We start from the raw sequence: 27,679 nt of genomic DNA, 5'->3' as shown, positions 1-27,679 counted from the left end.
GCTTATTAGCAAACCAATCTGCCCAAGTTGCAACTGCTGCTTCCTCATCTTACCTGGAGGATACACTATCCTTGGGAGCACAGGACTAAGCACTGACAGATTCAACACCAACCATAAAATTTTAAAGTTATGCAAAGTAGCTAAACCCATCACATAATTTTTTATCTGTCATATGCTCTCCTATATTAATAAGATAAAAAAAAAAGGCAGGCCACATGAGTAAATTGGCATTTTCTATTTAAGGGCAGTAAAAATACCAGAAAGATGCCTATCAGTCTTACAATCTAGATCTAAACCTCTGTACCGAGGAGGCCATTTAATCTGAGACTATCTCAGACACTTTCCATACCCACTGCTCAAGAGATCAGAAATATACAAGGCAGATCTCTAAAGCATTCATTCAACTATTTGCGCTCAACGAAGCAGCCTTCCCAAAAATTCTAATATCGGACTTACGCTAAAGAACTGAATCATACGCTCAGGGTAAAATTACTGAAGCCTGAGCACTTTAAAAAGTTACAGGTTATCATCTTAATTTGTCTCTCTTCACGATACCAACGAAATTCCAGACTCCCATGATATCATCCTAGGAAAAAAGAATTTGCTGAAGCTCAGCTCAGGATCCGGAAGAAGTTCACTCACACTTGTGACTGGTGGGATAGTCAAGTACACTACTGATAAAATACTTAATATACAATTCGATTGTCAAAGTTCAGAAACGTGTAGCAGTGAGCATGCAACTTCTGCACTCCACATTTGTGAAAAGGATATGAATGTATCAAAATTTTAATAGCTATTCTTCTTATCAGGTTAAAAGGACTTAAAATGTACAAGGCAGGCGTGGCACTGAATCTGAAGAGAGTTTTCCCTCTGTTTAATACTACAAAGGTCTGTGGAGAAAGAAAAAGAGAAATTATTAAAGCATGGGAATTAATCACCACATGAAACAACATTTTTTCTAGGCAAGAAATAAATAAACTCAAATATACTTACACTTTTGACTTCCCAATTTGGTTTCTAAGGCAAGAAACCTTAAAGCTCCACATCTCTCTTACCTTCACCTCCCTCCCCTGCCCTGCCCCAGATTATATACATAATACACAGTGGGCACTGTCTTAGCAGTTTCATACATTTCTGTAAACTTCTTTCCTTCTTTCAGAAATAAGCCATTTGAACTGTACTGGGGCTGTATCTCGGCCAGCTCTGGACAAGGTGCTGAAGTTTATTAATATAGGACTTATTTACTCAACGAATGTTTCCTAAGTCCCTACTACGTTCCAGGCAACGATCTAGGGGCTTGGGAAACAGCAGGGAACAAGGCTACCATGGTGTGGGGAGCTTATATTCCAATGGGGAAGACAGACTACAAATAAACACAATGAACAAGTAAATTATATACAAGTGCAAGTGCTATGGAAGAAGGAGGAAGATGAAGGAAGGGGAGTGCTGGGGTCAGGGGACGAGGGAACACAGAGGTGACAGTTTTAAAGGACATGGTCAGGGTACGCCTACTGAGAAAAAAGATGTAAGCAAAGACTTGAAGTTAAGTGAGAAGAGTTCTTCATTCTACCAATATATACCTACCAAGTCTGCTCTATCCGCCTTTTTTATTTTTATTTTTTAACGTTTATTCATTTTTTGGGAGACAGAGACAGCATGACCAGGGGAGGGGCAGAGAGAAAGGGAGACACAGAATCCGAAGCAGCCTCCAGGTTCTGAGCTGTCAGCACAGAGACCGACGCGGGGCTCGGACTCACCAACTGTGAGATTACCTCTTGAGCCGAAGTAGGACGTTAACTGACTGAGCCACCCGGGTGCCCCAATTCCATCTGCCTTTGAAGAGCCTCTATTATCACCCTTATCAAATTCATTCAACCATATTTTCCACCACGAATCTTCCTGTCTGGCCAAATGAGTACACGTTACAATTACTCGAAATGTTGGCCTCTGCTCACGTTGCTTGTCCGACCCAGAATGCTTTTCTCGTCTCATGAATTCAATTCAATCAAAATACTTTTGAGCATCTATTTTGTGTGAAACTGTATAAAGTTGTACTTTTAGAGAAGACATACATGTGAGCTAGTAATTATGATGCAGGGTAAACACAACGTTCAATAACAAAAATACGTGTAATGTATGAGAGGCAACAGGAGGGAGGGTTTTCTCTCCCTTCGGGTAGGGAATGAAAGGGAGGAGAGTGAGCTGGAAGGTGTTCACAAAGGAAGGTAACTAGTATTTGGAAAGTTCTTTTTTTTTTTTTTTCAGTTCATTTACTTAATTTGAGACAGACAGTGCAAGCGGGGGAGGGGCAGAGAAAAAGGGAGAGGGAGAATCCCAAGCAGGCTCCATGCTCAGCACTGAGCCCGATGTGGGGCTCGATCTCCGGAACTGGAATGACCTGAACTGACAGCAAGAGTCAGATGCTTAACTGACTGAGCCACCCAGGAGCTCCTGGAAGGGGTTTTAAAGGATAACGGGGGAAGGGCTGGCAGATAAAGGGCGAAAGGTTGGCAGGGAAAGGGAACAGCATAGTATGTATGGAGGCACAGTAGCACACAACCGCGGGCTGTTTTGGGGGGACTGACAAGTAATTCGGGGTTGCTGGAGGATAAACAGAGAAGGGGTGCAGCAGATTGTGAAGCCGGAGGTACAGGGGCCCCACCAGACTGAGTTCCTAAGGAGACAAGGCCGGGGGCAAGTACACAGCACCAACACCTCACTAGCGGATGAAAGGGCAGATGGTCAAATGTTGGCCATGTTAAGTAGGCTTTTTAAAAAACGTAGAGCAGTCCATGCTTGTAATTACATACAAGGCACAAGACTTAAGTTCTATCTCATTACCCAAAGATAAGCTTTGCTGCTTATATATCTTTTTTTGTATGTCTTTTCAGAACTTTTCTGTGTAAATACAAGCACACAGATACAGCCTTAAAAAGACTCTCTCTCTCTTGGATGGGATTGTACTATAAATACTCTTCTGCACCTTGCATTAAAAAAATGATCCCCCACAAAGAAAAGCCCAGGACCAGATGGCTTCACTGATGAATTCCACCAAATGTTTAAAGAATTAATACCAATCCTTCGCAAACTCTTCCAAAAAAACAGAAGATGACACACTTCCCAACTCATTCTGTAAGGCCGGTATTGCCTTGATACAAAATTAGACAAAGATACCATAAGAAAAAAAAATAAAACTAAAGACTAATATCCCTTGTGAATATAGATACAAAAGCCTCAACAAAATACCAGCAAACTGAATCCTGCCGCATATAAACAGGATTACAGGGGTTGCCTGGATGGCTCAGTCGGTTCAGTATCTGACTCAATCTCAGCTCAGGTCATGATCTCATGGTTTGTGAGACTGAGCCCCGTGTCGGACTCTGAGCTGACAGTGCAGAGCCTGCTTGGGATTCTCTCTCTGCCCCTCCCTGACTTGTGCTCGTACATTCTCTCTCAAAATAAATAAATAAACATTAAAAAAAGTATTATACACCATGATCAAGTGGGATTTATCCCAGAAATACAAAGACGGTTTAACGTGTGAAAAATCAATGTAATGCAACACGTTAATAAAGTAAAGGACAATAACTGCATGATCATCTCAACAGATGCAGAAAAAGCATTCGACAAAATCCAACACTCTTTCATTTTTTTTAATGTTTACTTTATTTTTGAGAGAGAGAAAGAGAGACAGAGTGCAAGAAGGGGAGGAGCTAAGAGAGAGGGAGACACAGAATCCGAAGCAGGCTCCAGGCTCTGAGCTGTCAGCACGGAGCTTGACGCAGGGCTTGGACCCACGAACCATGAGACCACGACTGGAGCTGAAGTCAGATGTTTAACTGACTGAGTCACCCAGGTGCCCCCCCAATGCTCTTTCATAATAAAAACACCCAATAAACTAGAAATAGAAGGGAACTTCCTTAACCTGATAAAGAGCATCTATGAAAAAACCACAGCTAACATCACATTTAATGACAAGACTGAAAGCTTCCTCCCAAAGAGCAGGAACAAGACAAGGATGTCCCTCTCACCACTTCTATTCCATATTGTACTGGATGTTCTAGGCAAGGCAAGTAAGCAAGTAAAACAATTTCTGTTTTCAGATGAAATGGTCTTGTATACAGTTAACTCTAAGGAATACACAGACACAAAACTAAAAACAAGAACAAAACACAAAACTATTAGAGCCCATAAACAAGTTCAGCACAGATTCAAGATACAAGACAAATACATAAAAGTTGTATTTCTATACACTAGCAATAGACAATCCAGAAATTAAGAAAACAACTCCATTTACAAGAGCATCCAAAAGAACAAAATACCTAGGAATAAGTTTAATAAAAGAAGTATAAGATTTGTACACTGAAAACTACAAAACATCATTCAAAGAAATTTTTTAAAAAGACCCAAACCAGTGGAAAGACACCTTGTGTTCAGGGATTAGAAGACATAATGTTGTTAAGATGGCAATCCTCCCCAAACTAATCTACAAATTCAATGCAACGCCAATCAAAATTTCAACTGCTTTTTTTGGGCAGAAATTAACAAGTTGAAAATCCATATTCAATTCATATAGAAATGCAAGGGAACCAAAATAGCCAAAACAATTTTGAAAAATAAGAACAAAGTTGAGGACTCACACTTCCCTGTTTCAAAGCTCACTACAAAGCTATAGTAATCAAGACCGTGGTACTAGCAGGGTGCCTGGGTGGCTCAGTCAGTTAAGCATCTGACTTCGGCTCAGGTCATGACCTCACGGTCCGTGAGTTCAAGCCCTGTGTCGAGCTCTGTGCTGACAGCTCAGAGCCTAAAGCTTGCTTCAGAGATTAAGCGTCTCTCTCTCACTGTCTCTGCCCCTCCCTGCTTGCATTCTATCTCTCTCTTTCTCTCTCTCAAAAATAATAAACATTAAAAAAAAAAAGGCTGTGGTGCTAGCATAAGGATAGACATATCTATCAATAGAACAGAACTGAGAATTCAGAAATGAGCCCATACATCTACGTTAATTGATTTTTTTTAAGGGTGCCGAGGTAATTCAAAGGGAAAGAGTAGCCTTCAATAATTAGCGCTCAGACAATTGGGTAACCACATGCAAAAGAATTGAATCCGGACCTGTACTTCACATCTTATACAAACATTAACTCAAAATGGAATGGAAACCTGAATGTAAGAGCTAAAATGATAAAACTCTTAGAAGAAAACAAAAGTGTAAATTTTCACATCTTTGGATTAGGCAATGGTGTCATATTTGTGACACCTAAGGCACAAGCAACCAAACTGAAAAGAGATAAATTGGACTTCATTAAAATTCAAAATTTTGTGCAAAATGACACTATCGAGAAAGTTAAAAAAAAAACCCACATAATGGGAGAAAATATTTGCAAATTGTGAATCTAATAAGGATCTAGCAGCCAAAATAGAAAAGGACTCTTAGAGCTCAGCAGCAGTAAAAAGACAATCTAGTGTTAAAACAGATTAGAAAAAGCAGACAAATGGCCAATAGGCAAAAGGAAAGATGTTCAACATCAAAAGTTTTTAAGGAAATGAAAATAAAACCACATGAGACAGCACTTCACACCTACCAGGATGAATATAATGAACAACAACAACAACAACAACATAGAAAAGAAAAAGCGCTGGCAAGGATATAGAGAAATTAGAACCCTCACACATTATTGGCGGGACTGTAAAATGGTACAGCCATCTTAGAAAACAGTTTGCCAGTTCTTTATTTTATTTTTTTTTTAACATTTATTTATTTATTTGTTTTATTTTAAAAAAAAAAATTTTTTTTTTCAACGTTTTTTATTTTTATTTTTGGGACAGAGAGAGACAGAGTATGAACGGGGGAGGGGCAGAGAGAGAGGGAGACACAGAATCGGAAACAGGCTCCAGGCTCTGAGCCATCAGCCCAGAGCCCGACGCGGGGCTCGATCTCACGGACCGCGAGATCGTGACCTGGCTGAAGTCGGACGCTTAACCGACTGCGCCACCCAGGTGCCCCGCATTTATTTATTTTTGAGACAGAGGGAGACAGAGCATGAACGGGGGAGGGGCAGAGAGAGAGGGAGACACAGAATCGGAAACAGGCTCCAGGCTCTGAGCCATCAGCCCAGAGCCCGACGCGGGGCTCGAACTCACGGACCGCGAGATCGTGACCTGAGCTGAAGTCGGACGCTTAACTGACTGCGCCACCCAGGTGCCCCTTGCCAGTTCTTTAAAAGTTAAACACAAAGTTACCGTAGGACCCAGCAATTCCTCTCCTAGGTGTATGACCAGAAGAACTAGAAACAGGTATTCACACAAAAACTCATACATGAATGTTCATTAATACATTATTCAAAATACTACTAAGCAGAAAGGACCCTAATGTCCATCAATGATGAATGAATAAACAAGATGTGGTCTATCATTATATAATGGGATGTCAGTCAGTCTTTAAAAGGAATAAGATTCATATACATGTTACAACACAGATAAACCCTGAAGACATCATGCTAAGTGAAATAAGACAGACACAAAAGGACAGATATAGGATTCCACTTCTATGAGGAACCTGGAATAGGCAAATTCACAGAGAAAGAAAGTAGAATGGAGTTTGCCAGGGGCTGGAGGAGGGGAAATGGAGAGTGACCATTTAATGGATACAAGTTTCTCTCTGGGATGTTGAAAAAGTTCTGGAGATGGATGGTGGTGATGATTGTACAACATGGTGGATATATTTAATATCACTGAACTGGGTACTTAAAAATGGTTAAGGGGCGCCTGGGTGGCTCAATTGGTTAAGCATCTGACTTGTGGTTTCGGCTTAGGTAATAATCTGACTCTTGGTTTCATGAGTTCAAGCCCCACGTCAGGCTCTGTGTTGGCAGCATGGAGCCTGCTTGGGATTCTCTCCCATTTCCTCTCTCTCTCTGCCTTTCCCCAACTCGCGCTCTCTCTCTGTCAAAATAAATAAACTTTATTATTACTTTTTTAACGTTTATTTTTGAGAGAGACACACACACACAGAGTGTGAGCGGGGAGGGGCACAGAGAGAGAGATGGAGACACAAAATCTGAAGTGGGCTCCAGGCTTTTAGCTGTCAGCACAGAGCCCGATGTGGGGCTCGAACTCACGAATGGTGAGATCATGACCTGAGCTGAAGTTGGATGCTTAACTAACTGAGCCAGCCAGGTGCCCCAATAAAGAAACTTTAAAAAATTTTAATAAAAAATAGTTAAAATGATACATTTTATGTTACATTTATTTTACCACAATAAAAATACATACATTATTACCTGAAGAGTGTCTAGTAAGGTGTTATTGATAAACTTTTAAAAAGTAGCTTTATTCCAAGCCAAATAGTAGAATTAAGAATAGTAATAGCTAAAAGTGGTTCCTAACCCATTCTGAACTTCAGAGTGATTTGAGGAGCTTTTTGGAAACTAAACACATCTGGACCCAGAAAAAAGGAAAGACAGAAAGAAATTAAGGATTATACATGCCACAACATGGGTGAACCTTGAAAATCCTGAAAAGAATTCAGACACAAAAGGTCACATATTGTAGGATTCTACTTATATGAAAGGCCCAGTATAGGCAGATCTATGACAAAAAGTTGGTCAGTGGCTGCCTAGGGCTGGATGGAGAGGGGAATGGGGGAGTCACTGCTAATGGATCTCACTGGGGTGACAAGAATGTTCTGGAATTAGATAGTGGTGACAACTGCACAACCCGTGAACAAGAAACCAATGAAAAGCACACTTGAAAATGGCGAACTGTCTAGCTTGTGAATGATATCTCAGTAAAAAACACACCACAGCAACAAAACAAAACAGTGAACCATTTTAAGAAGTGTAAGACATATAAAAAGGTCTAAAGAATGATACCACTAACATCTATCTATGTACCCATCAGGAGCTGAAGAGCTAAGGCCTTACCGATACTGCTCCTTCCGGCACACGCTCCAAATATACCCCCTCTTCCCAGAAAGGAGGCGTGATTTTGAATTTCACCCTGAGGTCCCACTTTTTAATGAAATATCCCCAATGACTCTGACCTCTCCCTTTTCTGAACTTTTTTTTTTTAAGAGTATTTATTTTGAGAGAGAGCGAAAGAGCACGCAAGTGGGGGAAGGGCAGAGAGGAGGAGAGAAGTCCAAGCAGGCTCTGCACTGTCAGCGTGGAGCCTGATGTGGGGCTTGAACTCATGAACCATGAGATCATGACCTGAGCTAAATTCAAACTGACTTAACTGACTGGGCTGCCTTTTTTTTTTTTTAACCCTTCTTTCCCGGCGCCTCCCCCCAACAGTTACCCCTGAAACTAGAGGGCAGGAATCAATCTCATACTTCCTCCCACGGTTCCAGGAGAAGGCTCAACCCATGCCACGCACTCCCAATAAACAGCTGCTGACAGATTATTATTTTTTAAAAGACCCTTTCCTCTCATCTTCTGTTCTTTCCTTTGGTAATCTGGCAGTCACACCTTTCTCTCCCAAGTAGAAAAGCAGTGCTGGTATTGAGCCACGTACACTCTGGAAATGCTCAATTCACTATCCCTAGAGACTGCAGTGCGAAATCGTTCTTCCTGTTACTAGAGGGTATTGGCTCCAGCAGGGCATGCTGCAGGGAAGCCGAATCCTAAAAGCAAGAGGGAGCGGTAGACCCAGGGTTAGGCTGAAAACAGGTCAGAGGCCGGGTCTTCCATATTTTGGCTACCCAAAGAAACAAAGACCCCGGGGCCTTTCCCGAAACCCCCTCTCTGAAGTACTTGTAGGCCTCTGTTTCTATAGCAACTCCCTCTATGAAAATGCCAAGCCTTTCAAATAACCTCCCCATTCAACCTCATAATATTCCTGTGAAGTATGGCTGAGGAGGGATTGTTATCCTCTATGCATTTTACAAAAGCTCAGGAGAGGGACACCACCTATTGAAGGTCACGCAGCCCAGAGCAGCATGTTATGCCAAGTTGAGAGCCTCTTTACAGCTTCTACTGTGCCAGATTGAGAGGCAGTTTAGCGGCAATCTGGCAGAGAATGAAACTGGTGTGGGGGATGGATTCTCTGGTGAATGAGAAATGTGAGCCCCTGGGGTACACTACAGAAAAGCCTAAGCAACAATGAAAGAAGTGCTGGCCCATGTCCCAGGATCTAAAAACCACCAGGCCGGGCCTTGACAACATCACCCACCTGCCTTAGAAGAAGACAGGGAAGAGGACTTTTAAAAGTAACGTCCCCTGCACCTTCCGTTCCTCTTATCTTTTAGTTTGATCGTGATGGAAAGACAGGTCTCGAGGTGCCACCGAGGGGACTTCCTATCGCAGAGTCAGCATCTGCACATTAATAAATCTCTGCTGCCTGATTAATGAACAAATGCTTGTATGTGCGAGGTGAGGGACAAGAAGGAAAGGCAAAAGAAAAGGAAGACAGTAAGACACTGAAACTGTTAGCTTTGGTTGAAGAAAAACCAGGAGGCAGCTAAGATCCTGAATTAGTAAGAGCTGGCGAGGAAAGTAGGGATCTTCAGTGAATTTTAAAACTACAGCTTTATAGGTATATGGGCTTTATTAAGAATGTTTTAAATGTGAAGTAGAAATTTCATAATGAATCGTACTGAACACTGCACACAGAATAAATAGTTTATCAGCACTCCTTTCTAAATATTTACATCCTAGATCTTCATCAAGTAGAAAAACAAGGTATTTTTTTCTATTCAAAGAGAAACAAACACATAAGCCACACTAAATTTCCTGAAATGAAGAGGAATCTTCCATACTTCAAGTAGCGAGTTGTATTACAATAAAACACACTTTTTGTTAAAATAATTATTTACAGGGGCGCCTGGGTGGCGCAGTCGGTTAAGCATCCGACTTCAGCCAGGTCACGATCTCGCGGTCCGGGAGTTCGAGCCCCGCGTCAGGCTCTGGGCTGCTGGCTCAGAGCCTGGAGCCTGCTTCCGATTCTGTGTCTCCCTCTCTCTCTGCCCCTCCCCCGTTCATGCTCTGTCTCTCTCTGTCCCAAAAAATAAATAAACGTTAAAAAAAATTAAAAAAAAAATAATTATTTACATATACTTAATTTATATGCAGTTTTTCATAACTGCATATTTAGCATAAAACAATATGGTGTTTGAACTAACACAAGTTCTCGAAGCTTAGGAATCTCCCTTTTGACACTGGTCCGTGTGGTGCTTATATGAGAAATAGAATAGTATATATCAGAAGTCAGCAAATTTGACTTGTAAAGAGCCACACAGTAAATACCGTAGGCTCTGTGGGCCATACAGTCAACTCAACCCTGTCCCTGTGGTGCAAAAGTAACCTCAGACAATATGTAAACAAGTAAGAGTGGCTGTGTTTCAATAAAACTTTATTTATGGACAAGGAAATTTAAACTTCATGTAATTTTCACACATCACAATATATTGTGACTTTTGACTTTTCCATAACCATTTACAAATGTACAAACCCTTGTGAACTCACGGGCCACACAACAACAAATGGCAGAGATGACCTGACCCATGGGACATAGGCGATTGATCCCTGTTATACACTAACACCAGTTCCAGACCTAGGCCAGACTGGCTGCATAGGAATTATGTGAGTAGCTTTTTTAAAAAATGCAAATTCACAAGTCCCACCCCAGAGGTTCTGATGCAATAAGCTGCAGAGGAATCTGTGCTCACCAGGATTTTGGGAACCACCAGGTCACCTCCCAGGTCCCTAAAACAGTGGGGTTTCAAAACACTTGTCTTAAAACACTTAAGTTCTCCTGCTTCAACTGCTTCTACCTTGCTGTACGGCCTGGACTGCATCTCTCTGGATCCGATTTTCCTTGTCTATAATATGAGAGAGAGGGCTGCCTGATGGGCGTGCCCAGGTCCTTTCCTGCTCTGACATCTGTGACTCTGATTTAGAAAATACGCAGAAGCATCCAAGATTAAGTATAACAAAGCAGCAAACCATACTTTGGAGGAGAAAGCCTATTATTATTTATTCTTTCACATTACATCTTGGTGGAACTCTCCTGAATTGGTTATTTTGCTCCTTCATGGGATACTCTGTCAAGTTCAGGGTCAACAGCATTTGATACTATCTTGAGAACTACACTTATGTGGGCAGGGGGCAGCAGGGAGCAGCCCCACGGCACAGCTGCCCACAGGCCGCATTCCCCTGCCCTATCTGCCAGGCTTTTAGGCCCTCTTCTCGGCAGGACAGAGCATACAAGAGAGAAAATGAAGCGGCCTGACTGGTGATGGGCTAACTAAAACAATATATATATTTAAAGCATGCCCCATGCGTGGCTAATAAAATCTCAGTAATCATCATTAAACTGCTGATGAGAATCCAGAAAAGGAGATTCGTCCCTTGTTCAAACACTGGATTCTTCAAAGCCCAGGATGAGTGGAAAGGAAAAGCAGGCATTGGATTCTTACAAGAATACTTCTTAAGCAAGAATAACTTGGTGTCCATGCAGTCCAATAATATTTTACCTAATCTGTCTTAAATTAGATCTTTGTGAAGTAAACGAGTTAAAAGGAAAACTGAAATTGAATTGTGGTTTACTGCCCAAGGGGAAATATCAGTTTATAAAAACAGCCACTGAATGCGTTTGAACACAAGGCCCATTAAGAGCAGTGGAACAGCTCTTAACGAGTTATGGCATGGAGAATTAATAAATATGTCATTCGGGCATAAAATGAACCTTCTGAAAAGCACAGGCTTTTCATTTCCAATTAGCAACGTGGGGCTTGGAGCGCAGGATGGAGGAGCTTCACGACTGCTAATTCAGGGTAAGATGTATCCTCTTCCGGGTCTACGATAAGGGAAAGGGACACTGTGTAAGACCAGGTACGAGCCCATTCCTACACATGCCACACAAATCCTAGCATACTGCAAATGCAATACAATAAATCTACACAGTTACCAAAGCACTGCACTGCAGCCAACTTATTAGCATTTCCTCACCCTCACCCCAGGATCAGATTAACTTTTTTAATCACACAAAAAGTATAGATTGAAAGGACATTACAGAGAAGAGTGCTCAACACAGGGTGGACTATATCACAGAACAGAAAGCTTCTTAGAGAGACAGGTTTATTACCCAGCCCCTGGTTTGCTGTGGGACACACGGCTCAGGAGAGTGGCTCTCCACTCAACCAAGTTCTCCCTCTCCTGTGAGGTCATCATCTCAATTAAGGCAAAGGTAATCTGCAGGTACCTGATGACCTTCTGGCTGTAATGAACACTGAGGGGCCCAGAGACTGAGCCAACAAGAAGGCAGCTGAAAACCAATGTCCTCTGAGTCTATCTAGCTATAGCTGTTACTGACACTGACTTATGACTGTCTCCCAGAGTTTGGGCCGTAGATCTTAACTGTTTTGATCTCTGGCACTGCCCAACCCTCTTGTTTTTAGCTGCCTTCTCTAGCCTTCAATTCTTGCCTGCCTAAACCTAACATATATACCTTATTCTCCCAGACCTATGCACCTCTTCTGTACCAGGCAAGTGGCCAGTTTGACTTACAGTAGTTGTTAGCTCTTCCTGCCTAATTCAAACTGTTAATTCCGGTAACTTCTACCAGGGGCAAATCCTCTCTGCCTATTGCTTTCAGAGTGTGCATGCACAGAGTGGTCTTCTATCCAATAATAATACAAATACAGCTGATCTGCAGGGCAGCTACAGCAGTAGTAAGGGCAGGAGTCAGGTATCCGCTGGTCAACGGTGGTTTGGCATTTGACTTCTAGCTATAGAGCCAATATGGCAGGCAACAAGCAAATGTCCTCTCAAAGTTTCCCTGCTTTAATAAAGGAAAATATAATGCTGAATCTAAATAGGTTCTAGGGGCGCCTGGGTGGCTCAGTCGGTTAAGCATCCGACTCTGGCTCAGGTCATGATCTCACAGTTCGTGGGTTCGAGCCCCCCGTTGGGCTCTGTGCTGACAGCTTGGAGCCTGGAGCCTGCTTCTGTGTCTCCCTCTCTCTCTGCCCCTCCCCTGCTCGTTTCCTGTTTCTCTCTCTCTCTCTCTCTCTCTCTCTCTCTCAAAAATAAACAAATAATCTTTAAAAAAATAAAAAAATAAACAGATTCTACTTCAGACCAGGAAGGTGTTCAGAAGTAAATGGCCTGTACTGTCAAAACAACTACCTCATGTTGAAAAGAGTCCAGATGCCTTTCTTTTTTTTTTTTTAATTTTTTTTTTAACGTTTATTTATTTTGAGACAGAGACAGACAGAGCATGAAGGGGGGAGGGGCAGAGAGAGAGGGAGACACAGAATCTGAAGCAGGCTCCAGGCTCTGAGCCATCGGCCCAGAGCCCGACGCGGGGCTCGAACTCACGGAACGTGAGATCGTGACCTGAGCTGAAGTCGGACGCTTAACCGACTGAGCCACCCAGGCACCCCAGATGCCTTTCTTAATCCCAATCTGCTTAGTGGGCTCCTCAGGTGAAATCACAACTTTAGTCCCAGTATGCCTCAGGAAAGGCTCCAGCAAAGGCACGGCTGGCCTGAATTTCTTCAGTACCTGTGTCCTGGTACTAAGCTGCCTTTAGAAATACTGAACTCAAGCAGGACATGAGACACGGACAAATTCTGATTAGGCTTGTACTTCTGTTTGAACTATGAATATTTAGAGCCCTCATCTTCCAAGTCTCTATTCCACTACCCTGAGGATTGAGCAAGAGAGACCTCTAAATCCCAAATTTATGTTTTTATTGCTTTGGGTCATTGATAACTATACCATGAACTTACCTGAAGAGTAACAGTGAATACGCATCAAGCATTTACTATGTGGCAGGCACCCTACTAAGATGCCTATACAGTATCTGTCACCCAGCAATGGGTAGGTACTATTTTACAGATGATGAAATTGAGGTGGAAAGGTCAAGTCACTTTCCCAAGACCGCACAATTATTCATTAAGTGGCAAAACTTAAAATCGAACTGCGGCGATCTGACTCCAGAGTCTCTGATCTTAATTGTCATACCGTACGGCAATTTTAAAAAGCTTCAAAAAAAATCTAACTCCTCACTTTACAGACAAGAAAGCAAGCAGAGAGAGCTCTGTGCACACTGACACCACAGAGCTGAGGTTTACCAGGTCCCAGGTCTCCCGGCGTCTGGTCCTGAACGCTTTTCACCACCCCAAGTCATCTAGTCCAATCCTTGGGTCAACGAAGGAATCTCTCTTACTTAATACCTTTAACTCCGGCAAAAAGCAAAGCCCCTGCATGTGCCTCAGAGATCACAGCAGCTGGTTATGGGTCTTTCCCCCAAATTAAGCCGGATCAAGGCAATGCTGGTGCCACATCTATCTGTGGCTTTGCTGTTTTCCAGGTGCTTCTGTATACACTTTCTCATTCGGTTTGACCTTGTAACCTCGTGCCCTCCAACCCACACTGGGAGCAGCTGACACCCTTCCTGCCCATATCCTGGTCGCAGGAAGCCATACCTGGCACAACAGCAGTGCTGTGTACCTGCTCCAGCGCTGAGCCAGCATGATGCTGCTCCCCAAGGCCGGGCAGCTCCGAACCTCCTACATGGCCTCTCTTCCTCACTGCCCTTCAAGAGGAGGTGGCCTTTGATCTTCTTCCCCCTTACCCTCTTAGGGGACACAGACTGCAGCTGCTCTGGGGTAAAGCAAAATGCATGCTTATTATGTAAAGTGTATTAACCCCTCTAGTCACTGTATTCGTATTCCAGAATATTCTATATTCTCGCTCTCTTCTTTCTTAGAAAGCAGCAGAGAGGTTTCTATAGAGGCTTTGATACAACAAAGACCTGGATTCAAGACCTAGCTCTGTTGCTTATTAGCTGTCAGGGCCTTTGTCAACTTATTTAGGTTGCTAAGACTCAGGTTTCTCACTGATAAAACAGGGATAATGACCGACACTAGCTACTTTATCAGGTTGTGAGAATGAAATACAGAGTCACAAAGAGTACTTACTACAGTACCCGGCACAGAATAAACACACAATAAACGTGACTATGATGCTGCCACTGCCACTCCTGCTCCTTGGCTACAAACACGGGCTGGCCGTCAGGAGACTTGAAGGGCATGGGGCGCCTGGGGGGCTCCGTCAGCTAAGCATCTGACTCTTGATTCTGGCTCAGGTCGTGATCTCACAGTTCACAAGTTCGAGCCCCACTCTGAGCTCCGCACCGTCAGCGCAGAGCCTCCTTGAGATTTTCTCTCTACCTCTCCCTCTGCTCCTTCCCCATGCTAGTGTGTGCATGCACATGCACGTTCTCCCTCAAGTAAATACATAAACTTTAAAAAAAAAGGAGAGGGGTGCCTGGGTGGCTCAGTCGGTTAAGCGTCCGGTCTCAGCTCAGGTCACGATCTCATGCTTCGTGGGTTCGAGCCCCATGCCAGGCTCTGGGCTGTCAGCCCAGAGCCTGCTTCGGATTCTGTGTCTCCCTCTCTCTCTGCCCTATCCTGCTCCCACTCTGTCTTGCTCTCTCTCAAAAATAAAAAAACATTAAAGAAAAAAAAAGGAGAGTCTAAGGACTTTCACATTAGTTGGTATTCACACACTTGGCAGAAGCCAGTAGGACAAGGTAGAGCAATTCTCCAGAGTCACTAGGAGACACTTGTATGGTTGCACTGGTTCAAAACAGGCCCCAGAGCTTATGTCAAACCTAGGAACTCTGGAAGGAGGAGAAAATAAAAGCTGCCTAGTATGCACACACTGGGATCCAACCTGCCTTTCCACCTTTGGCTCCTGTCATAGCCAAAGTAGTGCTCTAGTCACAAGTAAACTCACGGTGTGAAACAATTCAGCCTTTCCTATGCCTCTCTGCCTTTTCAGGCACCGGTCTTTATACCCAAACTTACTCTTTCTTCTCTTTTCCAACAGGTGGATTTTTTAAAACCATATTTTATATGGTATACGTTAAGGTCCAGCTTAACTATCACCTCCTCTCTGAAGATGGCCCCATTCCACTGTCTCAAACAGAATTATCCTTCCTTCCTATGTGTCTCCACTCCGCACCTACTCCTGTTAGAGTAGTTAATATGGTACTGTCGCTTTTGTTTACACATCTCTCTCGCTGGACCCTGAGATCCTTAAAGGCAGGGCTATAGCTTCCAACCACTGTTTCTCAGCTCAGCAAACAGAGTGCAGAATACGATGCCCATCTGGCATAAGGTAGAGAGCTCACATGTGTTTACTGAGCATATGAATGAATCTCTTAGACTTGAGGAAAGGATACCATACTAACTATACAACAAACCTATAACTTTACACAACTTTCTGCTAGGTGCCTAATTGACCTTTTCCACCCTTTAGCTCATCCTCCCGTAAGAATTGTTTTAGTTTGAAAAGTCTTCTCATCTTTTCTATGTCTTTAGATACAATGCTAAAGATATAGCATGAAGTAAACAAATACACTTAAAAAAACGCCCAAAACGCCACATACTAGCTTCATATTGTGGCAATGTAAAATGACAGAAAATTATTTCAAAATGATAGTAGAAAACAAAAACTCAGTCTGTAATATACTCCATAGAGACAGCATGGTATGGTAGAAAGACCGTGAATATTAAATCCTACATCCCTGGAACTTAAATCTGGCTCTGCCACACACCAGCTGAGGAAATGTGAACAATTACGATTTCTGAGCCACGATGTTTTCTTACTTACAAAAATATGCAACATTCTACTGACAGCTCCCTAACACTGGTCACCCTTAAGGACTGCAGAAAATTGGGGAATCAATAATGATATCCAGAATTTAGCTGGTGTCATCCACTAAAATAGCAGATGAAAGCAGCGGGTTTAAGGGGAGAAAGGAGTTCAATTTTGAACACACTGAGTTACCTGCAGGAAATCCAGAGAGAGATGCCTGGCAAGGTGTTGAATATTAAGGCGCGTTCTAGGCTGGAAATACAGTTTCAGGAGTACTGAGAGTATAGGTGACATCACCCAGGGAGAGTGTGCCAGGAACATGGGCCAGGTACGGAACCCGGGAGAACACCAACGTTTAAGGGAGAGGAGGGGGAAATGGGAGAGAAGGAGTAGTCTGAGATATAAGGAGAATGCAGCCAGGAATGCAGGAAGTAAAGAAAAGAGCTGCAAGAATTGGGGAGCAATCAACAGTATCCAACACAGCACAGAGCTCCGGTGGGATAAGAAGTGAAACAACATCCGATAAATTTGGCAATTTGACATCACAGAGGATCTTATCTTGAGAATGCCAGCAGAGAGGGAGGATGCGGGTGAAGAAGCAGGTGGGAGGTTTGTAGGTGGTGATGCTGAGTAAAGGCTACTCTTTGAAAGTTTCAATGGCAGGAGAAGAGTGGTTAGACTAGCTGGGGATGTGGGGTCAAGTAAGGGCTCATTACAGTGCGAGAGGCTTTGACAGTGTTTAAAGCTGAGGGGAAGGAGCATGTGTGAAAAGGGAAAGACTGACAGAACAGTGTCACAGCACAGAACAGTGAGAGGAAAACTGAGAGAGGGAAGTTCTAGAGAAAGTTCTAGAGAAAGTCCCCTGGATGGGGACTGACCCTGAACAGCAGACAGGAGATTTCATCCTCTGAAATTGGGGGAATCTTTTATTTAAACTTGAATCCATAGGCCAAAGTCTGTAGCCCCAACAAAGTCTCTGGAACAGGAGTGCCTCTCCAGAGCTTATATGGAACATTCTACTGCTAGATTCAGAGGTGGCAGAAATTGTCCTATAAGGGGGCAATCCTAATCTTGAATGGTGTCAAACAGGGTTATATGTAACGAACAATATGTAAAGAATTTACAACTCATATGAATTTGGAAGCAATGAGTAAGAGAAGCGTTCCTCTGTATAAGGACTTTACGGGCTTACTCTCTGACGAAGAAAGGATTTAAAATATGGTTAATTATCATCAGAAGATGATCGATATCACCTTGATTTTGAGACATCCTCCAACATTTCAATGGTCATTACTAAATAAGTCATTCGACGGGTCAATTTTTATTAAAACAAAAATGTTTCACACCCTGGACAAAACTATCAGAGACTAATCCTTCTGATAGTGGAATCAATCAATCACGTGGAATTTTATGACTAAGGTGATTAGCTAATAACACACCACACATTCCAGAATTCAGGTAAAAGGTATCTTTCTCACTAATGTGGCTACTGGTGCAAGGACTTGAGAAGACCTGAGGCTCTTTTCTGGAGAAAATGCTAGGTTCTATCTGCAGATGGCCCGGTGACTCACACTGATGCTGAAATGTACTGGACCCCCGCCTATGTAAAAATCGAAGACTGGCAAAATGTCTCAACAGAGTGACAATTCTGGCTTTTAAGTAACTCAGAAGATCGGCATTATGGGTCCTTTTAAAGATTATAATTTAGTGCTTGCTAAAGGCCTATTTAAGACACCGAGTATTTAGACAGCATGTAGCCTTTGATTCTTCTGGATTCTCCAAGTTTAGTCTCCATACCAAGTTAGAGCACCACAACCTCTCAAGTACCTGGACCGTATTATCTTTAATGCACTCACCATTATATGTAATGATGGACTTCTTTACCTGTTTATTATCTGTCTCCCCAACAAAAACTAAGTTTCCGGAGTAGCATAAAGAGATCGTCTGTTTTGTTCCCAAGGGCATGGAGCAGAGCCTGGGCACATAGAAAACGCTCAATAACAATTTATCAGATTATCAAATGAATGACTGAATGCTAGACTCTTCCTTAGCCCTCCACAATCAATCACAAAATCCTATCAACTTATCTCTGTAACACCTCTTGACTTCATCCACTCCCTTTACTTTTCACTTCCACCATCACACTTTGGACCCTCACTACCCCACGGCTGGTCTCTGTCCCAGTTCTCTTTCCATCTGGTCCACCGTACGTACCACGGCCACATTCACCTCCCCCAAGCACAGCTTCAATCACATCTCCTCAGTCCCTGACACCGTCAGTAGTTCTCCACTATTTGTCAAGTAAAGACCAAAGTTCCTGGTCTCACACTAAGTCCACCGTGATTTGGCTCCAGCTCTCCCCTCCCAGCCTCATCTCCCAAGGCTCCTCACTCATTTCCCCACATTCCAGCCCAATCAGACCCCTCAGCTTTCTCCTCCACTGTCCTACACCCTGGTCTCTGAGCCTTTGCTCATATTGTTCTTTCTGCCTACAATGTTTCAGTCTATCCTTCTATTCTAAACTCCAAAGCCTGATTCAAATACTACAATTACAATGAGGTAAGTAAGGCCCTTTCTGGGGCTCCCTTATCAAAAATAGTATATTATACACTACCATGTTATAAGCTACTTCAGGGTGAAGAGTGGACTTCATGAATCTTTGTTTCCCCAACAGAATCGAACAGACTGCTCCACCCCTGCAATGCCTCCCATATAGGAATACTCAAGAAGTATTTGTTGAATAAGCGGGTTGTTCTTTTATGAGGCAACCCAAACTAGTATATATTCCAATGTCAGCTTCTCTCATTTCCTTTATAGTCAGTGAATACACGGAGGGTGACACAAGTCACCCAGCCAAGAAAGAAGCAAGAACACTTAGTAAAGGCAGATGTGACAGGACAACTTAGAATATTCAGGAAGTGGCATCCTTTGTATAATACACACTTGATACCAACAAACCAAGAAGAGATTCAAGCACTAGGAGGAGGCTATCAACCCATGACCTTTGATAAAGTTCCTTCCAATTCTGAGTTTCTACAAAAGGAGAGATAAGACTGGTGGTGCTGAACAATAGTCATCCAGCCCTTTGAAAATCTCTAAAATGTCAGGATCTACTTCCTCAGCCCCTAAAGGAAACTAATTCTTTGGGAAAGGAAAAGATACACTGGTAATCAGCCTCTTCTCCCTATAGAGTTCAATTCATTTTGGTAGATGGGAAAATTTTCATTAGAGAAAACATCATAATGTCACCTTTCATGTTCAAAGCACTCAGAAAAGTACATAGTGTTTTCGTAGGCATGTTTCCTAAGATTAATTTATTCAACAGATAGGGATTGAGCACTTACTCCGGCCGATGAGCAGACAAGAGGATGAACAACAAACAAATAAACATATGGCTGGTGTTGCTGAGTGCTACAGAGAAAACTGATGCGGGGTAGGAGCAACAGGCTGTTTCATTTTGTAAAGGGTAGTCAAGATCATCACAACAACCTGGCGAAATAGGTGCAATACTATAATCTTAATTTCCAGGATTAAGGAAACTGATTCCCTGAGTGGTTAAGTTACATACATGTTAACCTGGAATTAGACGGGCAGGGGGTCAGAAATAAGATTTCCCAACACTGGGTCTATTGCTAAGGGTTTTTTAAAAAAAATAATAAAATAAACCTTATTTATTTATTTTGGGGGGGGGGCGGACAGAGAGAGCGAGAGCTAGGGAGAATCCCAAATAGGTTCTGTGCTGTTAGCGTGGAGCCTGACACAGGGCTCGAACTCACAAATGATGAGATCATGACCTGAGCCAAAATCAAGAGTTGGATGTTTAAAGGACTGAGCCACCCAGGCGCCCCTACTGCTAAGGTTTTAAAGAGGACCTAGAGTTGGGAATGTTCAACTAAATTCCTTCCCCTCTAGAGAATGTTGCTTGGAGAGTGGAAAAGAGCCCCATACATGCACATCATTAACCCATCACCCTGAGAATGGCCTGCCTCCCACGGGTGCATAAGCATTTGCCTCCCTTTGGTCCGGTGAATAAAATAACAGAAACACCATTTTGGTTTTTTTTTAATATTGTTGCAAAATGGTTTTTTTGAGCAAAATAAAGTTTGAAAACATGCAGTTTTTATTTAGAATGGAAAGGTGCATCTAGCCTTATTGTGCAAGAGCAGGCAATGCAACACTTCATTAGCAAAATTTCAAACCACACCTAATGGACGTAAACTCTCCTTTAGCGGCCTGTCTCTGCTCTGCACACCTGTTGAAAAGTGTGTGAAAATAGATTCAGCAAGGATTTTCTGCCAAGAGCACATGGGACTGCGCGCGCGTGTGTGTGTGTGTGTGTATGCGCACACATGTGCGTGTGCCTGTGTGTGTGTGGGTAAGGAGAAAATTGTAAACATTGCTGGGAACAGGATGCCTCCTATATCTAACCTGAATTAAATCTAAAAGCCACTTCTCAGTAAAGGTAGGGCTAAAGATCTTAATGTAGCACAGGAATTCAGAAGGTAGAATCAGTTCTGGTAGAGAGAATCAAGTCAGGCTGTAAGGAAGAAGAGGGCCTTGGACGAATGGGTCGAGGGTCAAAAGTTTCATGAAGTTAAAGGACATTCTGAGAGGAGGGAATGGAGACCACATTCTGAGTCTCACATTCTGAGAGGAGGGAATGGAGACCAGGAGGCAGGGGGCACTAGGGAAACAGAAAGCAGTCTGCTCCAGCTAAAACATAACAGTGACAAACACATGTGTGAAACACAATGAGAAGGATAGAGATATAGGCCCAACTCTTATCTTGTATTTATTATAGGTAAGGAAACTGAAGCCCCAGAGATTTTAAGTGATTTACCCAAAGGCAAACAAGGGGCGAAGAAAGAACTAAAATGGAAGTTTTTATGTTTCCAGCTAGGTGCTGTTTTCATTGTCCCATTCTGTCATTGGGGACGGGTGGGAGATCTTCTTCCCTTTAAAAGTAAACATATACAGAGAGGTTAAATGAGTTGCCTTTAGATTACATGTCCAGCTGAATAGTGGCAGCAGTGCTGATACTGAGACCGAGTCTCTGGAACAGCTTGTGGAGGGCCGCCGCACGACTTAGCAACTTCACTGGAGAAGGTAAAATCCTGGAGCTAATACAAAGGCCATCCTTCCCCTCAGAAGCACTGTACCTGTCAGGACCCATCCTGAAAAAAGGTTATAAAACCACAGGGATGATCAGGGATGTGGGTGAAAAAGCAGGTTCTTCTTCCTGTCTCTAAATTTGCCTACCTAGCTCCAGAAGGACTCAGCCAATGGAGTGGAGTATCGATGAACAAAACATGAGAAAAGCGGAGAACTCGAAACGTGTTGTAATAAACTGAGAGTTAGGAGGCATGGGTTTTAGTTTTGACTCTACCACCAACACGGGTGCTGGCTTTTGACAAGAACTTTACCCCATTAAATTTATAAGAGGAGGAGGATGAACCAGCCTATATCTAAGGCTACAATATTCTAATTTTCTATGATTCTGGGTAGACTCCAATTTGCAGGAAAAGAGACAGGAAGAGTTGAAGGTACACTGAACTCTGAGAAACAACATGTAATTTAATGCAATAGGAACGAGCCCTATTTAAAGGCACATCAGTCCATCCTATAATTTCGATTTTTGTTTACATTTATATTTCTGAACAGAAAAGGACACACAGAGCAATTACCAATTTTAAGAAATGGGAAAAGGAGTAGGAGTCAACTCTGAAGGCCTTTTTCAACTTAATCCATACACTTTCTTGCTGCCCCACTTAAGATGGTTATTGGAATAGATGTAGCCATTTGAAACTCACTAAGTTATTATTAAGAACTGGAGAGAGGCGTCAGGGTGGCTCAGTCGGTTAAGCGTCCGACTCTTGATTTCGGCTCGGGCTCACGTTCGTGACATGGAGCCCCATGTCGGGCTCTGTGCTGGCTGTGGAGCCTGCTTAAGATGCTCTCTCTCCCCCTGCCCCTCCCCTGCTCACTTGTGTGCTTCTCTCTCTCTCTCTCTCAAAAACAAAAACAAAAACAAAAACAAAAACAAAGAAAGACTTCAACAGTCTTAAGAAAATAGAAAAAAAACAAGAACAAAGACATTTTGGCAAGTTCAAGCTTCTTAGAGTACCTATTTGGTTTTGAATATACATATATAAAGAAACTCGGGAAGATCCTACTAAAACAGTGGTCACCTGTTCAGGGAGACAGAAGTGAGCAGATGAGGGAGAGATTAGGGGAGACTTTTTACCAAATATCTTTAATTGACTTTTTAACCATGTAGGTAAATAACTTATTTTTATTTAAAAATCAAATAAATAAATATAAACATCCCCGAAATTCTATTTTTTGCAAGCAACTGTTGAAAAACAAGAAAGCCAAACAAAGGAGACATTAGAACAAAGTCCCAAGAGGCAAAGAAAATGTTGTAACACTGGGAGGTCTGAGGAAACCCAAAGAGAGAATCATCTAGACTGTTTTCAGGGACCAGCTGGGAAAGTCAGTGAAATGCAACATGCACAACACTGTTGAGGGCCTGAAGTAGCTTATGATAGCTCAAACCAGCACCAGCTGGTACAAGAGTGTCTTAAAAAATACGACACACAGGTTTATGTCCCCGTGTCCTTGGAAGAGTGTGAAATCCGCAAGGGGGTAAAAATGAGAACTCTACGAATGGGGAAGTAGTTTTCCTTCACCCTCTAAAACAGAGGGAAGGAAATGAGACACCGGTGTCAATGAGAGCCATAAAAGTGATTAATTAGGTAGAAAAGGAGACCTATGAGGAAACGGGAAAGAAATCCACTTTTATCATTTAGCAAAGAAATTCTATTTGGGAAGAATTATTTAAGGCAGCCCATGAAACACAAACATAAGGGAATGTCCTCTTAAAGTCATTTCTACTCTCAGGATTTTTTGATTTGTGGGTTAGTTCCCAGTGTGCTTCCTTGTAGAGGAGACCTTGCTAATTTGGCCTAGTGAAAGGCCTAGTTAGTAAGAAGTATTAGTAATGCCAGGGAAGACCTGCAAATAAACTTGAGCCAGCACATTATTAATCAACTAAAAAATCCCTCGCTTTGGGGTGCCTGGCTGGCGCAGTCGGTAGAGCACGCGACTCTTGATCTTGGGGTTGTAAGTTTGAGCCCCTTGTTGGGTATGGAGAATACTTAAAAATAAAATCTTAAACAAAAACATCCCTTGCTTATAAGGACAATTAATACTTCCGAAGTGCTACTAATGTTCTTTCTTGTCACAAGTGTTAGTTTGTTTGCTTCATAACAATCATTAAGCTATGCATTTATGTTTTATGAACTTTTCTGCATGGCGGTATATTTCACAATAAAAAAAATGATCACCAAAAAAAAAAAAATACAATTAAAGTTATCCTTTCCACAAACTATATACCCTTGTGGTGAGGCCAAAGGCTGAAGTCATCCTGTCTATCATGAAGAACCAGTCTCCTGATGGAGCTCTACCAACACTCCTACCCAAGGAATGACACCCAATCAGGGCCAGAGATCTGCCCTCTCTGAGGCCTCACTCCCAATCCAGGGTCACTGAAATCTGAGGCATTAGGAGAAAAGAGGCTACCTATAGGGCAGACACCAGGGGAAAAGGCATGCAAAGGAAAACTGGGCCCTGTTGATGTGTATTCTTCATATATTAAGTCGGGTTTAAGAAAAGGAGATTGAATCTGCATTTGAGTTGGAAAGATAAACAGTTCAAATAAAAGCAAAACAGTTCTGGCTGCCTGAAAGGCCAGGGTCCAAAGGGCTTTACATATCTACTTATTGCGCTAAGAGTACTTTCTGAAAAAGTCACACCTAAATAGGCACAACCTAAACCCTGTGATTTGTCATTGCTTTGTACCTCTACTAAGATACTGGATGCAAGGATAGGAAAGTGTAAGAAGACATTTCTAAAAATATTTCAAAATTTTACAATGGGATGAAATGTTCTTCTAAAAATAGCCCAAGATTCCACGTTCCCTTGTTCACTAACCCAGAAAGTTAAAGCCTGCCTCCTCCCTCACCCATCTACCCCACTCGGCAAAGGCCCACATTACAAAGCCAGACTTTAAAGAAGGGAAGAGTAACTGAGCAAATCAATGAAAGTTTATGAAAACTACTCAGCTCCAGAACTTGAGATGTGAAGAAGTCCTTAGAAAGTCTGTCCAACTTCTCAGTTCTAGATGAGAAAATTTAGGCCCAAAGAGGTGACACATCTTGCTAAAAGGACATGAACTAGTTTTGGGAAGTTGTTTTATTTATAACTTGCTTTTCCCATAAACTATTTGAGGCATCTTGAACAATACACATATGAGAAAAGAGAAATATATATCAGAAACATGGTGCATTATGGTAGAGTCAGGATTTCTTACTTCTGGTTGACTGTTATTCACATCACTTCATGCTTCATTTCTTAAACTTTCTATATTTCCCAGTGGAGGATACAGGCCACTGTTGGCACTTATATCCTGAGTTGCAAGAGAAGTGAGTGAAGGACCATCTTGTGTAGACAACGTCATAACTGCCTTTGCCATCCTGAGCCAAAAACGCCTTCACAACTACAGCTGGGTCAAGAGATCAACTGGTCTCATCTTACTTCTGTCTCGTTATTAAGCCAAGAAACTAAAATTTCTTCCAAATTATGAGCCTGAAGGACAATTTAGTTAAGGGAAGCTTATGGGGCAGTTTTGTTAATATAGATAGTTGAGTTAAGCTTTATATTTGTGAATATGTTATCACACACAGCTTTTTCTCCCCTCATCTGGAAACACCTCTCAATCTAATTCTTTAAATGACCTTTGTCAAATGGGGGATCCCTAGAACGGTGTTTGGCGTCAGTCCTCAGTATGCAATGGCTAAGTAGTTGGCTGGCGGATTAGCCAGGGGGCTTTGCTTCTCCACCTGTTGCCTTGCTACAAAAGAGAATCATGAGAAAGAAGCCCACGGTTGGGTCAAATGTTTGTTAGAGGAGTTTGAAACTCTTGGCCAAATGAAGACAAGTATTTATTTCACTTGTGCTTCTTACGGGCAAGAGTAACAGAACTGACTCTAACGTAAGAATGAGTGTTGGCTCAAGCCGGACAACTGAGTAACGAGGCCAAAGACCTGGTCTCCTCACGGGCCCAGTTTGGTTTACCCTCTACTATTCCTGTCCCCAGCAGCTAAGATCTAATGTCACCAAGGGACAGAGGAAGTTCCGATAGAGTACAAATCCATCATCTCCTTCAAAACAGTAGGCTTTGCTGATGTTGTAACAGTTACATCATCTTTATATGTAAAGATGGAATTCTGAGTGGGTGTGGGAGACAGATTCTACCTGGCTACATCATCTTTCGGTATGCCATCTTTCTTGGACTCTATTAAATAGTCCCGTTTCATTTATGTTCTCTTTTGTTTTTGTTTTCGAATCTGTTTTCATCTTTTTCTGATCTGGCCTGGAGCCAAAAACTGAAGCCTTATTAACACACTCAAGGAGCGTCAAGGCCCACAAATGAGCCTGAGCAGCAATGACACTGAAAAACAAACCCCATTAACCAGAACCGAAACAAAGGATTAACTACTTATCCAAACTCTGGCAAAGGGACAGTTCTTCCTCCCCCGTCTCCCCTAAGCCTGTTAGGAAAGGGGTGTCTGAAGCCGCACTGCCGTCTCCTCCAACTCACTTTCTGCGTCAAATAGTATGGGTCAAAGTCCTCCAGGGGAACTGCAACCAGGCCTTGCGGGATGTCCCCATAGATGAAAGGCAAACTCTTCCCCGCTTCCAGGTCACTGTTCGGCTTGGGCTTGCTGTCCTCATCGTCTTCCCGATGACTGCCTTCGGCCTTTGGCGGTTTCTTGAGCTTGCTCTCGGCAATGCGCCTCTCGATGTTTGCCAGTGACTCAGGGGTGAAAGGCTTGAAACTATCAGGGCCTGGTGGTGCGAGCAGCCGCGCTGCCATCTTCTCATCCTGCAGCAGCTTCGTTAGTTATGCTGCGTCCGGGACAGGTCAGCTCTGAAAGAAACGGCAACACAGACAGCAGTAATCAATCGCTGCTCTAAAAAGAGGCCAGACCAAACCATCTCACTCTCGACCTTTATTCACAACCTCCGCAACACATAGTTTCTTCTGTGACATGGGTGTTTTGCTCTTCAGAAAATCTGTGGCGGGAATGGGCGAGATGATGCTCATAAGCCCCTCTCAGGGGAATGGTCAGCCAGGGAGATCCAAAGATGGGAGGCTCCTAAATTGCTCATGTTTGTTACTTACATGCAACTCATTGTTTGTAAACCACACACAACCACAAACATACATCCCATACTCTCAACGGACTTCTAAACTAGTAAGGCATATTTGACATTACCCAGGGGGATGTGTCAGCTTTGGAATCCTCCTATGATGCTCAAGTCACCCTCCTGTCCTGGAAGTCTACTCCCTACAGAGATACTCTTTCTTCCAAAGACAACGCAAGGGCAAACTGTCACTCTTTCAAGATTCCGGGTTCTGAAAACACTAAACCCTTCAAAACTTTGGAGGCACAACAAAATACAGACAAAATAGCTCCCATTTGCTTTGGCTCTTCCATTTCGAGTTATTTTTCAATCCACCAAGTTGTGTAAAATCCATCTGGTACAGAAGTCCAGAAGTGCGTGCTTTGATGACCAAGATCCTGCCAGGGACAACCGGGGGTGGGGGGTGGGGATGAGGGGAGCAATTGGTGGAGGAATCTCAGAGAACTTCCTCTGAAACAACAGCACCACACTGCCACAGGGTGAATGATGGCCGAAAGGCCTGCACGCAGCCCAGAGGGGCTCAAGCCAGGAAGGACAGAAGTAAGAACAGAACAAACCAAGTTTTTCTTCTAAAAGGAAAAATGAGGGGCGCCTGGGTGGTGCAGTCGGTTAAGCGTCCGACTTCAGCCAGGTCACGATCTCGCGGTCCGTGAGTTCGAGCCCTGCGTCAGGCTTTGGGCTGATGGCTCGGAGCCTGGAGCCTGTTTCCGATTCTGTGTCTCCTTCTCTCTCTGCCCCTCCCCCGTTCATGCTCTGTCTCTCTCTGTCCCAAAAATAAATAAACGTTGAAAAAAAAAATT

The 27,679-nt window shown here is 42.9% G+C and overlaps 1 protein-coding gene across 3 annotated transcripts in view; it reads right to left on the bottom strand.

The window, feature by feature from the left end:
- Positions 1-26,596, bottom strand: part of SCN8A (sodium voltage-gated channel alpha subunit 8) — a 118,378-nt gene extending 91,782 nt beyond the window's left edge. For all 3 annotated transcript variants that reach the window (XM_047066041.1, XM_047066043.1, XM_047066042.1), the window contains exons 1-2: positions 26,272-26,596; positions 772-890 (exon numbers count right to left, since the gene is read on the bottom strand). In XM_047066041.1, the coding sequence (XP_046921997.1) occupies positions 772-890; positions 26,272-26,547 (395 nt within the window). In that variant the 5' untranslated portion in view covers positions 26,548-26,596. The remainder of the gene's footprint in view (positions 1-771; positions 891-26,271) is intronic.
- Between the last annotated feature and the right edge of the window lie 1,083 nt (positions 26,597-27,679).

This window comes from Lynx rufus, unplaced genomic scaffold (genome assembly GCF_022079265.1).
Source record: "Lynx rufus isolate CCGP_SWC_20201006 ecotype Redwood Valley unplaced genomic scaffold, mLynRuf1.p SCAF_7, whole genome shotgun sequence".
In the NCBI taxonomy this organism is placed as follows: Eukaryota; Metazoa; Chordata; class Mammalia; order Carnivora; family Felidae; genus Lynx; species Lynx rufus.
Note: the sequence above shows the minus strand (reverse complement) of the source record. Positions and strands in the feature narration are given on the sequence as shown.